Raw genomic sequence first — 15,341 nt, 5'->3', positions numbered from 1 at the left:
ATAGAAAGGTTAAAGGGGAAGTCCACTGATTTTTCAAAATTTCTGCATAAGTCAACCACGTAATGACCAGTACAGAAAGTCATTCAGAGTATTTTGTTATGAGATGGGTCACTGCCAAGAAACATGCTGACCTATACAGATTCTTAAGATTAAACGACCCTTATTAGTCCCACAACGGGGAAATTTCACCTGTGCATTTAACCCGTCCGTGGAGTGAAACACCACATACTCACTAGGGGGCAGTGAGGACACTTGCCCAGAGCATCCCCTCCCCAGGGAGCAGTGCTCAAGGACACCTCAGTCATGTACTGTCGGCTCTGGGGACCAAACCGGCGACCTTCCGGTCACAGGGCCGGTTCCCCAACCTCCAGTCCACGACTGCCCCTTAACAGGTGTCACCATGGTTACAAAACAAATGTAATACTGATAAAAAGAAAGTAGTGGAGCATTTTAGGGGGGTTTCCCTCCACCATGAAGGAGCTTTTAGAGACATTAAACACTTCAGACGCCTGGTTCTCATCACCACCCCTGTAATACAGACTTGTTAAGTTTCTCTGGTTCATATTAAACCTCTCTGTGGGACTTTGGGAGCATCGTAACAATTTAATTGTGCAGAAAGTTTGAAAAATAAGTGGAATTCCCCTTTAAGAGTTCTGTGCTCTGAGAAAGCCCACGAGAGCAGGATTGTTTTTAGAAGCGTTTTATTCCACCGAGACTCTCCTCATTAGCTCAGGTACAATGGAGCTTGAATAAACTGGAGGAGCCAAACTGCCAAAGCCCAAGTGCTGAATTAACTTCAGCAGTATTGTTTTAAAGCAACCTTCACAGAAGCCTCCACAAAGGTTTATTCATATGTTTAGAAATGATAAGATCATGCTGCTTATTAATTCTATACAGTGACCCATAATTGCCCTGTATTATAATAAGTAGTATAACTATAGCTCCTTAAGGGCTATAGAAATTCCTGTCGTGTTATTCATCTTATATTCATCTTATATATATCGATATATCGCTGCTGTTGGAACAAAACCTTGCTTTTGTCGATTTTCAGTTTTTGGCCTAATTTGAAAGGACCTGTTGTCCTTTACATTGTGTGTAAATTGTATGATGAATGGACCGAAAGAAATGGTTCAAAATTACTTGGAAAAACATCCAGTTCCATTGACTTACATTAAAAGTAAAGTAGGTTTTTTCCTTCTCCTGTAAAGTTACCATTTTGGAGATACGAGGTTTTGTTCTGACAAGAGCAATATACTTATATATATATATATATATATATGTGTGTGTGTGTGTGTGTGTGTGTGTGTGTGTGTATTTATATACATTTCCTATGCCACTTATCCTTCTGGGTGACAGTGGTTGCTGGAGCCTATCCCAGCAGTCCCACCCTGGACAGGACAGGCAGTCACACAAACACTCACAGCATGTCCATGTAAGAATGGGACGTCGTGTGTGAAGCCAGACAAGCGAAATGTGTATCTGCTTCTTTAGAACACATGCAAGAATGTACCAGACGCAGAGTTAGAAATATTACAGGTATAATTAGAAATACGTTTCATTTGTGTCTCCTGTAAGGTGTTGCGCTGTTGTCGGAACAAAACCTTGTATCTCAAATTTTTTACATAATTTGAAAATGCCTGCTGGCCTTTTTATTGTCTGTAAATTTCATGAAGGGTGGACCAAACTCTGGTTCCACTGACTTACATTGAAAGCCATGTATGTTTTTTCTTCTCCTGTAAAGTTACCACTTTGGAGATATGAGGTTTTGTTCTGAGAGCAGTGAAATGCTCTGTGAATTAATTTGTAATGAATAAACTGAAGAAGAGTGCCTTAAATTAGCCCATAAACAACCCCAATTCCAGTGAAGTTGGGACGTTGTGTAAAACAGAATACGATGATTTGCAAATCCTTTTCAACCTACATTCAATTGAACACACTACAAAGACCAGATATTTAATGTTCAAACGGATAAACTTTATTGTTTTTTGCAAATATTCACTCATTTTGAATTTGATGCCTGCAACACGTTCCAAAGAAGTTGGGACAGTCAGAGACGGCCTCAGTCAGAGAACGCCTCAGTCAGAGAACGCCTCAGTCAGAGACCGCCTCGGTCAGAGAACGCCTCGGTCAGAGACCGCCTCGGTCAGAGAACGCCTCGGTCAGAGAACGCCTCGGTCAGAGAACGCCCCGGTCAGAGAACGCCCCGGTCAGAGACCGCCTCGGTCAGAGAACGCCTCGGTCAGAGACCGCCTCGGTCAGAGAACGCCTCGGTCAGAGACGGCCTCGGTCAGAGAACGCCTCGGTCAGAGAACGCCTCGGTCAGAGATCGCCCCAGTCAGAGAACGCCCCAGTCAGAGAACGCCTCAGTCAGAGAACGCCTCAGTCAGAGACCGCCCCAGTCAGAGAACGCCTCAGTCAGAGACCGCCTCAGTCAGAGAACGCCTCAGTCAGAGACCGCCTCAGTCAGAGACCGCCTCAGTCAGAGACGGCCTCAGTCAGAGACCGCCTCAGTCAGAGAACGTCTCAGTCAGAGACCGCCTCAGTCAGAGATCGCCTCAGTCAGAGAACGCCCCAGTCAGAGACCGCCTCAGTCAGAGAACGCCCCAGTCAGAGACCGCCTCAGTCAGAGATCGCCTCAGTCAGAGAACGTCTCAGTCAGAGACCGCCTCAGTCAGAGATCGCCTCAGTCAGACATCGCCTCAGTCAGAGATGGCCTCAGTCAGACATCGCCTCAGTCAGAGATCGCCTCAGTCAGAGAACGCCTCAGTCAGAGACCGCCTCAGTCAGAGATCGCCTCAGTCAGACATCGCCTCAGTCAGAGACCGCCTCAGTCAGACATCGCCTCAGTCAGAGATCGCCTCAGTCAGAGATCGCCTCAGTCAGAGAACGCCTCAGTCAGAGACCGCCTCAGTCAGAGAACGCCTCAGTCAGAGATCGCCTCAGTCAGAGATCGCCTCAGTCAGAGAACGCCTCAGTCAGAGACCGCCTCAGTCAGAGAACGCCTCAGTCAGAGATCGCCTCAGTCAGAGATCGCCTCAGTCAGAGATCGCCTCAGTCAGAGAACGCCTCAGTCAGAGATCGCCTCAGTCAGAGATCGCCTCAGTCAGAGATCGCCTCAGTCAGAGACCGCCTCAGTCAGACATCGCCTCAGTCAGAGATCGCCTCAGTCAGAGATCGCCTCAGTCAGAGAACGCCTCAGTCAGAGACCGCCTCAGTCAGAGAACGCCTCAGTCAGACATCGCCTCAGTCAGAGATCGCCTCAGTCAGAGAACGCCTCAGTCAGAGATCGCCTCAGTCAGAGATCGCCTCAGTCAGACATCGCCTCAGTCAGACATCGCCTCAGTCAGAGATGGCCTCAGTCAGACATCGCCTCAGTCAGAGATCGCCTCAGTCAGACATCGCCTCAGTCAGAGATGGCCTCAGTCAGACATCGCCTCAGTCAGAGATCGCCTCAGTCAGACATCGCCTCAGTCAGAGATCGCCTCAGTCAGACATCGCCTCAGTCAGAGACGGCCTCAGTCAGAGATCGCCTCAGTCAGAGAACGCCTCAGTCAGAGAACGCCTCAGTCAGAGACGGCCTCAGTCACAGAACGCCTCTACCAGTGCAGTTTCTAAAGCTTTACCATCCAGTCTTCAGACAGAGATCCTCTCAGCTTCTATTTGGTCTTCAGCTTATTAAACCGTAAACACTGTCTGACCAGAGGAGGACGGGTCTCCCCTTCTGAGTCTTGGTTCCTCCCAAGGTTTCCTCCTCCAGTCTGAGGGAGATTTTCCTCGCCACCGTCGCCTCTGGCTTCCTCACTGGGGGATTATATGTTATAACTGTAGGTTTTCAAACTTCTGTAAAGCTGCTTTGTGACAACATCGCTGTCAAAAGCGCTACACAAATAAACTTGACGAATAAAAAGTCACGAGAATTTCTTGGGTCCATATTTTTCCTGGACACCTTCACAGCCGCCACAAAGACTCGTTAATATCATCAATTACATCATGAGCTCAATTTACTGAGCACTGATTGGTCAAACCAGGAGCTGCTTTATAACTACATATAATACTGGGCTTCCTCGAGGAGGAGAGGCTTGGAGATGGGGAAACACACAAACACACTCACATCCAGAACATCACTGTTTATTATTTACATATAAAATCATGATTCATTAATATTTTCTACACATTTTGTTTATTCAAATATTAACACTTTTCTCAGCAAATAAACAGATTTTGAAAATGTGCCTTGGGCGCCTCAGACATTCATATAAATGCAAATACCTTAAAAAGAATATATATATTTTTTTATTAATAAGATTCTTATTTTAATAATGAGATAAGGTTTAAAGACGCTAATATAATTAATTATTTCATTTCCCCCGTTAGTTCAACGCTGTGCTGAGCGCTGCTTGTTTCCCCGTCGGACTGTTTTTCCTGCAGCACTCTCCTCTCGCCGAAGCTGAACATGTCGAGCTCTTACAGAAACAGGTGAGTTCGGCCTTTTAGTGAAGGATTAGCGAGTCCGACGGTCGAAATACCTGGATAAACTGCACCCCAGCGCCTGCGGAGGGCTCACAGGGCGAAAACAGCCGCGTGGTGGTTTCAGTTGTGGGTTAATCGGGGTTGGTTTGAGCGCTGTGGGCTGCCGAAGTGCAGGCGGACAGGCTGGATGCAGAGCTGCTCCTCCTCGTCCTCCTCGTCCTCTTAGTCTTTTCTTTACTCTCCTTCTTCTTTTTCCACGCTATCTTCTTCGTCCTTTTCTTTTTCGTCCTCCTTGTCCTGCTGCTCACCAACGGAGGTGAAGTCAGCTTCTTATTCTCCAGCTTCTTGCTCGAATTTTCCCGTTCCACCTTAAATGGTGCTGCAGGCGGTGCAGCAGCTCCATGCCGTTCCATGTCACTGCTGACATGGACTTAAGGTGGACCGGGAAAATTCGAGCAAGAAGTTGGCGATTAGGCAAGCCAACCTCAGCCTCGTTCTTCACCATCCTTCTCTGTCCTTTCTCACTTCTCCCTCTTCTCCTTCTTCATCCTCTTCATCCTCTTGTCCTTGTTTCTTCTTTTTTTTTGTCTTCTTTTCCTTCATCGTCTTCTTACTCTTTCTGTTCTCTTTCTTTTCTCCTTCTGTCATGATTACATTGTTCTTCTGTGAGGATCATGGTTCTGTGCAGAACCACGAGGATTAAAAGGACCATCTGCACGCTTAAATGGTTCTTTGCATGGGGAAACGGTTCTTCGGATTGATGGAGAACGCGTTCACCGAAAAGGGTTGTTCTGTTGCGACAACGTCAAGCTTCTTAACGATAGAAGAACCGGTTTTGGTGCCATACAGAACCCTTTTTCGAAAAAGGATTCTGTATATAGAACCGTACACAGCACATTCTCCATCAGTCTGAGGAATCATATAAGCCTGGAGTTGTTCTATATGGTATCCATGGTTCTTAATAGAGCCGTTCCCTTTGCTGAAGAACCCTTGAGGAACCGTGTTTTTAAGAGATGTCAAGCTGTCTTCATGGCACACAATGACCAGCGCTGTGTTTAGCTTAATAACTCATTATTGTCCTCCTTTCTTTCCATAAAGTCGCGTTCACAGAGCGTCAGCATCAACAGTTACCATGGCGATTATGAATCAGGGACGATGTATTGACTTCAGAGAGTACGGACCACATGCCTTCGAGGTTATTTACTTGAAAATAAAGGTTTCTGAATGGTTCTTGGCTTGATCATACGGTTCTAGGACCGTATTTTAATTGGTAAACACCCTTATTTACAACGTTATTTACACGTTCTTTAAACTCAAAAAGCCTCTTCTCGTCTAAAAAAAAAAAAGGTTCCCTAAAGAACCGTCCATTGAAAGGTGCTTTAGGGAACCAGGAATGGTTCTTCCGTGATAGTATTGCAGAGTAATATTATCAAATAAAACGTGTATTGCTTTAGGGAACCAGGAGTGATTCTTCTTTGATGATATTATAGTGGGAATAAAGCATATTTGATAATATTCCGTGATATTTTATTAGGAATGCTCAGTTGTGGAATATGTTTGGAATAAAAGAGTTTGGCGTAGTCTGTAAACATCGTTGGAGTAAGGCTGTTTTTGGTGGATTCGTTTCTGTTTTGCATTCGATGCTTTTGTGATGTCCAAAAAAAAAACCTGTTTATTTACATCCATCTGTTCGTTCAGCCTGCAGAGGTTTAGCCCCGCCCACTCACACTGACGTTATAAGGAGTGTTTCAGCCTGCTTCTTGTATAAGGCAGGATATATGGCAGCCAATCAGAACAGAGCTCATTTACATAGGTCGGTCATGTATCGTGGCACATCGGCAGGGATTAAGAGAGGCAAGGAAATGGGCATGTAGAAATGATTTATAGCTATGTTTATATTATTATTTATTATTTAACATTTAAGAGGCCCTTATTAGTCCCACAATGGGGAATTTTCACCTCCGCATTCTAACCCATCCATGCAGTGAAACACCACATACACAGTAGTGAACACACACACTAGGGGGCAGTGAGCACACTTGCCCGGAGCGGTGGGCAGCCCAATCCACAGCGCCCGGGGAGCAGTTGGGGGGTTAGGCGTCTTGCTCAAGGACACCTCAGTGATGGACTGTCGGCTCTGGGAATTGAACCAGTCGCAAGGCTGGTTCCCTAACCTCCGGCCCACGACTGCCCCCTAATATTCATATATTAGAATATGGAAAATAAAGGAAATGAAGAATTTAGTAAATTATGCTTAATCTAAAAATATCTTGGGAATAGGTTTAGCGTGACTTTCCGACAGAGCAAACCAAACGTCTTCATGCACCGACTTTGGCCCTCAGGTCAGGCTTTGGGCACCGTTGCTTGATGGAGTTATTCCAAAAAGCCCTTTTGGGCACCTTTTATTTTTAAGAATGCGGTTAAAATTAGAAAGATGATGCCGGTAGAGCAAAGTGTTCTAGTCTGAGGAGGAGTCCTGCTTCAAACGGCAACTTCATTACAGTTATAGGGCTGCCGTTGTGCCTGTAGATGACTTCTTTCAACAAGAGAATGCAGAACTTGTGCTGCTGATTCCTTCTATTGAGTTAGAGCATGTCTGCCAAATCCTAGACATGCCCACATTCTCATTCTCCTGATCAGATTATCACACTTAAGGCTTAATCTTCTCTCCGGACACACCGAAACGTCAACAGCTAAGTCGCCAAAACAGTGCCATACCTGACATGTTACAATTAAAGGGCATCCTGCCATCTGTTCAAAATTTCTGCATAATTAAATGGTTAATTGGCCCAATCCCATGTTTAATTCTTACCCCTACCCCTTGTTTTCGAGTCTCATCTTGCCCCCTGGAACTGAGTAACAAGGAGTAGTTGTTAGAATCTAATTCTATGAAATGAGACCCTCAAATAAAAAGAGCATCACTTCATTAACAGCTACCAGCGCCGCTCTGTAGGCGACCCTGCCCGTCTGCAGGGACAGCAGAGGAGGGGAAGGTTCAGCTCCTCACTGCTGGGCTTTAGTCACATTTAGGGGTTAATACGCCTTTAAAGGGTGGGGGGGCAGTTATTTATTATCGCCCACCCCTAATTCTTCAGAAGCTTCTTATTCTAATTGTCCCGTTCCACCTTAAATGGTGCTGCAGTTCTGTTGGCGCCAGAACGCAACTGCTGCACCATTTAAGGTGGAACGGGAAATGTAGCTCGCTGGATAACGAGACATCAGCGAAGTCCTAGCGAAGAACAGAAAACAGTGGCTTTTATTTTTTTTTAACGGTGGAAATTCTCACGTTTGTGGGTTCCTCTGATCGTCCGTGCAGCCGTCTGGCCACTTTTTGTTTCCTCATATCACTCCATTTGGCGTGTGCCTCGTTTGGAGGGCCATGTAGCCCGAACACTTCGCCCCACCGCTCTCAACAAAAATCGGGACCCCCTACACCCTAGAGTGGAAGGTGAAACGCTCGGTTCTAGAGAAACTCACCAGGAATTGTTCACAGTGGTGGTGAAGACACTTGTAGGTTCACTGGTGGTTCTGAACAGTGAATAAAGTAGCTATCTCTGTGTCGTAGACCTTGTGACCCCTGGTTCCCATCACCACCACTGTAAATAAATCCGAGTCTGCGAGTTTCTTTTCAGTAACCGTTTCACACCAAACCCCTCGGAACGACTTTGTTGACACTGAATTATGCAGAAAATCGGAAAAATCTCTAGCGTCCCCCTTTAAATGTGAAGCTTATGCTCTTACTTATAAGGTGAGTCATTAAAGTAGTCCAGTTTTAGAGCTTCGCTTCTTTATTGGCCCAGTTGTGCTGACAGATGTCTTGTGTTCTTCCAGTCAGCAGGCACTCAAAGTTAGACTTTAACCATATGAGAGAGGCAGTTGTGTGAAGAGGGCAAGCAGTGAGCCTCGGGTCACCTCTGTGTCTCGTGAGTGCAGTTAGTTTAAAAAAAAAAAAACCCAAACAGCCCCGGCCGTTTCTGCAGCGGACGGCCTGCAGCCTTGTGACGTTGCTGCGGCTGTGCTGTTGTAGTTGTGGGGGCAGGAAAACAGGATACCGGGGGCCCTTTGCAGGAAAAAGGGTGTGAATGTGCAGCCTGATCATGTCCTGCCACGAAGACCCCCCAGCCAGACAGCATGGATGGTACCATTTCATTTTAAAAGGACTAAGCTCCTAATGTTTGCCTAACCAGAGCTCGTGTGATGTCTTGGAGCTCTACTCTTGTTCTCTACATTCGGTAGCACTTCACTTGAGGAGAGCCGTAAACCGGAAGGTTGTGGGTTCAAATCCCGTGACTGACTCGGTGTACCTGCTTGTGTCCTTGGGCAAGATGCTTAGTCCCCCACTTCCCCAGGTGGACCTGCTGTGCTGCTCCCAGATTGGGCAAAGTTAGGCAGCAAAACGATGAATTTCCCTTGTAGGACCAACAAAGTCCATAACGTATGACTTGAAACCCGTTCATAATAGAAGACACTGGGTACCAAACGTTTCTATGAGGTACGTATTGCAAGTGGTTCCTTTCAAAGGCAGGGCTAGTTTTCCAGAGGAAACAATTTGTGGTCATTCGTTACCGGTGTGGTGGTGTGGGCGGACCTTTCACAAGCCCCGCCTCCTCTCCATGAATACTAGAAAAACCTGGAGAAGGTGAAAGCAACCAGTAAGTAACGGCTGCAGTGAGCATCGTTCAGGACTTTCTAGGCCTGTATAGGAGGCCTAATGATTTCTGGCACGTCTCCCCTAATTGGTTGATTTTTATTCAATAAAAACATTTATACTTATTTAAATACTACAAATATGACTAATTAGCCTCTTTCATTGTTGTGTTGGAGGATAAAACCTTTAAACACTCACTGGAAAAATGTACAGGTCAAAATGTTTTACTCTGTAGTGTCTATGTAAATACCAGCCAGGCGAGCTCTCCCATTGGCTAGGACTTCAGGAGCTGGACGGATTGCCTTACACATTAGAGTGACTACTAACATAATTAGTAACTGTCAGTGGAATCGACCAATCGTGTTTTGATTTGGAATAGGTGGGAACAGTTTTGTGAGGGGGAAAAAAACAGGACACTAGGCCTTCTAGACGTTCTAGATACGTCACTGTCTGCAAACAGCAGTCTAAACAGTTTCCAGTCGGCTTTTCAGTTCTGAGCCAGGGCTCTTTACTGAAGTCGCGGTGAAACTGCTACAAGGTAAACGTCCTTAAACGTGGATAAAAGGTATGATTAATCTAGAATGACCAAAAATTTATAAAGAGCAGTGATGATGCAGTCTCGCTTCCTGCGTGGCTAAAATAGATGGGGCAACATTTTATTATTATCATTTTTATTTTTATTATTATTAATATTATTAATTATTATTATTTTAATATAAAACTCACATTAAATCTACATCTTCAACTTCAAAATTCAAATTTTAAATGAAAAAAAAAATTAAAAACCCTAAAATAAGCAAAAGAATACATTTAGGGGTTAAAGTTTCAGACAGTCGGTTGTTTGACTGCAGTTTAATTCGGTTTAATGGTCATCTGACTGCGCTAATTTAAGATGACCACACTTATTTCTCACAGTTGTTTGCTTTCATCAAGCTTATGTTTACATTGCGTCTGTCAGAATGTAAATTGGATGTTTTTCGTTCAGTTTAATTGGAATTCATTAAAAAAAATTTTACTATTAATTCTTTTTATTACGTCATGGGTCTTACAGAAACAACAAAACATGAGCCAGGTGCTATAACACCTCTAGAGGGCGGCACAGAGTAATGTTATTTTATTTGAGCCCAAACTGTGTCGGTTGTCAGTTTGGAGCTACTGAGCATCGACAGCCAGGATGCAGGAGAGCTTCTAACGTTTCTGCGTTAAGAGTCTAATGCAAAAGTTTGGACGCCTGAGTTTAATACATCAGGGAAGAATAAAACAGAAGATTTGGCCTTTGCAGAAGTTTATATCTTAATCCGTGTCTTATTTTTTCATATGGTAAACTCCTGTAAATAAATATAGGTTAAATAATAATGAATAAATAAAAATGTGCATGTTTACATTTGTTCACTGTAGAGAATGTGTTCACTTCTGTCTTTTAGAATCAACAAAACAAGTCATTTGATTTTCAGACTTTTGCAAATGACTGTAGTTGCCTGCAGTTGGGAAAAGGGCCAAGTCAGAGTTAATTGTCAGCTAAAACATAAGATTTATGTCCTCACTTAAACTTTTATGGACAGAGTTCAGAAGCTGGCCAGCAGCAGGTCAGACTCTCTTCTGCTCTTTCCCAAGCACAGGGAAACACGTCGACCTTATCGACGGTTCGTTCTAGACGCAGCCGATGGAGATTAGGGTAAAAACGCCATTCAGCTTGCAGTTCCATGGAAACGGGGATAAACACAAGCTGGTGTATATGTTGTAACCGTATCTCCCGTCTGTCCCAGAGCACTTTCCAGATTACAGGCAAAACGAGCTCATTGATTAGGCCTGTTTCTTGACATTGGACTGGTCAGTCAGCTGACAGGGTTTGGAGGTCTGCGTATTGATTGCCAGCAGCAGGTTCATCGTCCTTTCGCTCCGGATAGAGTTACCAGCCAAAGTAGAGCCGCAGGAGCTTCGATTCGAGACGTTCTGCTCGTCCTTGGTGAGCAACTCTTCTATTGCTTGTGTAGCCTTCCATTAGTGGTTCAAGCCCCCCGCCCCCTCCCCCCCTCCCCGAGATCCACGTATGGTTTTATGTACCAAAAACAGCCATAATTCGTCTTTACATGATCATTTTCAAACCTCTTTTTATCCCCAAAAATTTAAACAGGCTATTTTTTGTTACTGCGCTTTTAAGACCCAGATATGCTCTGATTGGCTGTCCTGTATTGTGCTTATGCCTCACTCAGAATCAGTCCAGGCTGAAACACTCCTTATAACTTCAGTGTGAATGGGTGGAGCTAACTGTAGGCAGGTTAGGTAGATTTACATTTACATTTACAGCATTTGGCTGACGCTCTGATCCAGAGCGACTTGCAATTTGATCATTTTTACACAGGTAGGCCAAGGTGGTGTTAGGAGTCTTGCCCAAGGACTCTTATTGGTATAGTGTAGGGTGGTTACCCAGGCGGGGCACTGAACCCCCTGTCTACAGCGTAGAAGGCAGAGGTGTTATCCACTACACTAACCAACCACCATAAACACCAAATTCAAAAGGGGCTATCATTGGCGTTCTCATTTCCATGTGTGGAGCTTATGCATTGGGGAGTGAACCTACATTTTGAAACGTTAAGTGTTGAGATAGTTGATCAGTTTCTTTGATTACGAAGAAAGTGTGTAAAAGTGTGTTTTCCCCACTAAATGGGCCCTTTAAAACGATTTTGTTTGGCCTGCTTACAGTTTGGTTTCTCTAGAGAGGCTTTTCAGTCCATTGAGCATCCATAAAGTAAAACCGCCTGTTTGGATCATGGATTACTAATAAAACTCCAGCTGTCTTAAGTTCAGACAGCAACGTTTGCAGATGCCTGCTGCTTTGAATGGATTGAGCATGATTGGTGAGGGTGAGGGTGCTTTAAGTAGCAGGCGTGAAAGGTGCCTCAGACCACCGTCTGAACCAAAGCACCAAAATTTGGTCCGAGGAAAAGAAGTGGTCTCGGTCCAGCTCAAACCGAATCGTGGTTCGGTTCGTCTGCAGCGTGGAAACCCTTCTTTCTTTTGGATGGTTCGGACTTTCGGAGCAGTTACAGGAATTGTCGAGGCCGGCTGTCGTCACCCATTGAACGGTAGAAGCGAAAGAACTGGGAGAGAAGTTAACTGAACATGCTGAAGCATCTGTTGAATTTTCTGGGAGAACATTCGGTTTTCTCCATATTAAATGGAAAAGGCTACCTGCTGAATTGCCACCACGTCAACGTCAGACACACACTCCTCTACAAACCAGTCCGTGTCCAGTATAGGAGGACGCAGCCCACATGGTGATGACCGAGTGTAGGTTTGTCATGCAGAGTTCTTTCAGTGTGAAACCAAACTAACCAGATAAGTTGCATGCCATGTAGCAAAAACACGAACCTGACTTTCAGATGAGAAGACGCCTGAAAACGAGTCTGTTTTTGAAGAAAAACACCGTCAAGACAAGCACATCTGTGTTTTCCTGAATTATTTATATTGTTCCTTTTTTATAATTCATTATTCATAATGTTTTCAGAAGTCCAGACTTTTGGAAATTCTTGATTCAGCGTGTAACTGAATGCTGAGTGTGCAGTGTGTTTCTCCATGCATTTATGTTGGTATATCGGCTTTTCAGTTCCACCTTCTCCTCAAGCAGAAATCCACTGGATTTCCGAGATTTCAGCCTAGCTAAACGGACCTTCAGAGCGGTCTGATGTAGACACAGTCAGGATTGCTCACAGTGGTGGTGATAGGAACCAGGCATCTGAAGAGTTTAATGCCTCTAAAAGTTCCCTCACTGATGGTTATTATATGAAATGGCTATGACTGCGCTGCCTTTGAGAGATGATTTTGCCCTAAAACATTTTTTAGAGGCACATTTTTTTTCCACCCCCCCAGGTAGATGTGTAGGTGGTTTTGGATAGTCAGTAAAATGCCTGTATTTGTGGTGTTGACATTGTGACTCCTGGTTCCTATCACCTCCACAGTAAAGACATCGGTAAGAGTGAGAGTCACACAACCGTGTTTAACCCATCAGTGAAGTGAAACACCACCTACACACTAGTGAACACACACACACACACACACACTAGGGGGCAGTGAGCACACTTGCCCGGAGTGGTGGGCAGCCCTATCCACGGCGCCCGGGGAGCAGTTGGGGGTTAGGCGTCTTGCTCAAGGACACCTCAGTCATGGACTGTCAGCTCTGGGGATCGAACCGGCGACCTTCCGGTCACAGGGCCGGTTCCCTAACCTCCAGCCCACGACTGCCCCCATATAATGCATTGTTACTGTCATTAGAAAACCCTCAAGTCACCTAACTTTAATGCAAATTATGCATATATGAATAATCAGATTTGTCCGATTTCTGCTCCAGACACAAACTCTGGCTGCTTACTGCTTTTATTTTGGCTGATCTGTGTTGCAGTTTTATGTGGTAAATAATTGGAGGTGTGTAAGTGCAGCTGCGCTGGATTTGAATGTTGTTGTGACAGCATTACAAGGAAATCTTACTTTGGATGTTGAATTTTGGTCATTTAAATAGGAAACGGATTCTATCGCAGATTTATATTGTGCCTAATGGGAAACGTTCCAATGTGTTAGTTTAGCTCACGCTAAAAATCAGCCAATTTGGCTGTAAAGAAATCCATGAAAACTCTTGTTTGTTGCATCCCTAATGTTATTCTAACACAGTGTTACTCTACGTCATTCTTAACAGGTTTATTGCTTCGCTTTGCATGAAACCTTGTCAATATTTAGCAACTTCTGTGCAAAGGAAACCTACATAAGTTTGTTTTATGCTATTAACTGCTTCATGACCTCTTCATGAACTCTCCTTACATTTAGGGCATTTGGCAGACGCTGATTATTTTTACTCAGGTAGGCAAAGGTGGTGTTGGGAGTCTTGCCCAAGGACTCTTATTGGTATAGTGTAGGGTGTTTGCCAAGATGGGGATTGAACCCCAGCCTGGAAGGCAGAGATGTTACCCACTACACTACACCAACCACCAGCTATCTGTTGTTTTTATTGTGCATTCAAAGGATTCAGGAATTCAAGGTGGCTCTGGGTGAGGAGAAGATTGACCTGAAGGCGCTACGGGAGCTCTGCTTCGGCGGTATGGCCTTTTTTAACATCTGTTTAACGGCTTCACTCCCTCTTCCTACACCAGCTCTACACCATACTGTTTGTTTTTTGAGAAGTCAGCAAAAACATCTACACAGCTAGCAGCCTGTCTTTTTAAGTATTTTTACTAAGAAGTGTAAATAAACTTGCTTTGCCTTCTTCTGCCTTTTCCGTCCACCATTGGATGCTGCTCCGCCTCATCCTGTTCATAAGGAATTCCATTTGAGGGGGGGATCCGGTCTTTGTGCTGGAAGGTGAGTCGAAGTTACAAATTATTCAGTAACTGCATGAAATAAATGTAAGATTTTTTAAAATGATCAGAACGCGTGTTTTATGATCTCCACATCACTACACGCTTACGATTCACTGCTGAAAGCCAAAAATCTCTGCCGCTCTTTGTGTTATCTTCTAAAAGTGATGTTTCCAGAGCAGATCACTGAAGAGACGCCGTCTGTTTATAGTTTAGAGCCCAGATTTGGGGAAAAACGGGTCGACTTTCAGTAGAAAAACAAAGTTCAGCTTCTTTTATTATAAGGGTTTAAAATGACATCACCGTCTATTAGACTGGAGAGAAGAGCTACAGCCTCACACGACGCCCAGCTTCTGAATGGAGCTTATGGAATATGAACGTTATGAAGAAGTGCGTTTTGGGACCACCGGTGGTCTCGAGGAGCTTTGTGACCCTTCACTGTGCCCAAATTGGATGAGTGACCTCTGTAGGAGATATGAAAGTTTGACTTATTATAGTTGCAGTACAGCTTCTGGTCCAAGTCATCTGACAGAGTTGGCATTCAAAACTTACATATTTAGTATGTCGCTGTTGTTGGAAGAAAGCCTCATATCTCCAAAACGGCAACTTTACGGGAGAAGACAAGACGCACTCTGCTTTTAATGTAAGTGAGTGGAACCAGGATTTCTGCCAAGTCATTTTGGGATGTTCCTTTTGGTCCATTCTTAATGAAATCTGCACACAATGTAAAGACCAACAGGCAGTCGTGGGCTGGAGGTTAGGGATCTGGCCCTGTGACCGGAAGGTCGCCGGTTCGATCCCCAGGGCCGACAGTCCATGACTGAGGTGTCCTTGAGCAAGACACCTAACCCCCAACTGCTCCCCAGGCGCCGTGGATA

General features: G+C 44.7%; 1 protein-coding gene across 3 annotated transcripts in view; it reads left to right on the top strand.

The window, feature by feature from the left end:
• The first annotated feature begins 4,398 nt into the window (after nt 1–4,398).
• Nucleotides 4,399–15,341, top strand: part of tbc1d13 (TBC1 domain family, member 13) — a 29,667-nt gene continuing 18,724 nt past the window's right edge. For 2 of the 3 annotated variants that reach the window (XM_017682714.2, XM_017682713.2), the window contains exons 1-3: nt 4,399–4,476; nt 14,132–14,205; nt 14,427–14,467. In XM_017682714.2, coding sequence (XP_017538203.1) covers nt 4,454–4,476; nt 14,132–14,205; nt 14,427–14,467 — 138 coding nt within the window. In that variant the 5' untranslated portion in view covers nt 4,399–4,453. The remainder of the gene's footprint in view (nt 4,477–14,131; nt 14,206–14,426; nt 14,468–15,341) is intronic. The other variant, XM_037545821.1, reaches the window with a different exon arrangement.

This window comes from Pygocentrus nattereri, chromosome 16 (assembly GCF_015220715.1).
Source record: "Pygocentrus nattereri isolate fPygNat1 chromosome 16, fPygNat1.pri, whole genome shotgun sequence".
Classification (NCBI taxonomy): Eukaryota; Metazoa; Chordata; class Actinopteri; order Characiformes; family Serrasalmidae; genus Pygocentrus; species Pygocentrus nattereri.
Note: the sequence above shows the minus strand (reverse complement) of the source record. Positions and strands in the feature narration are given on the sequence as shown.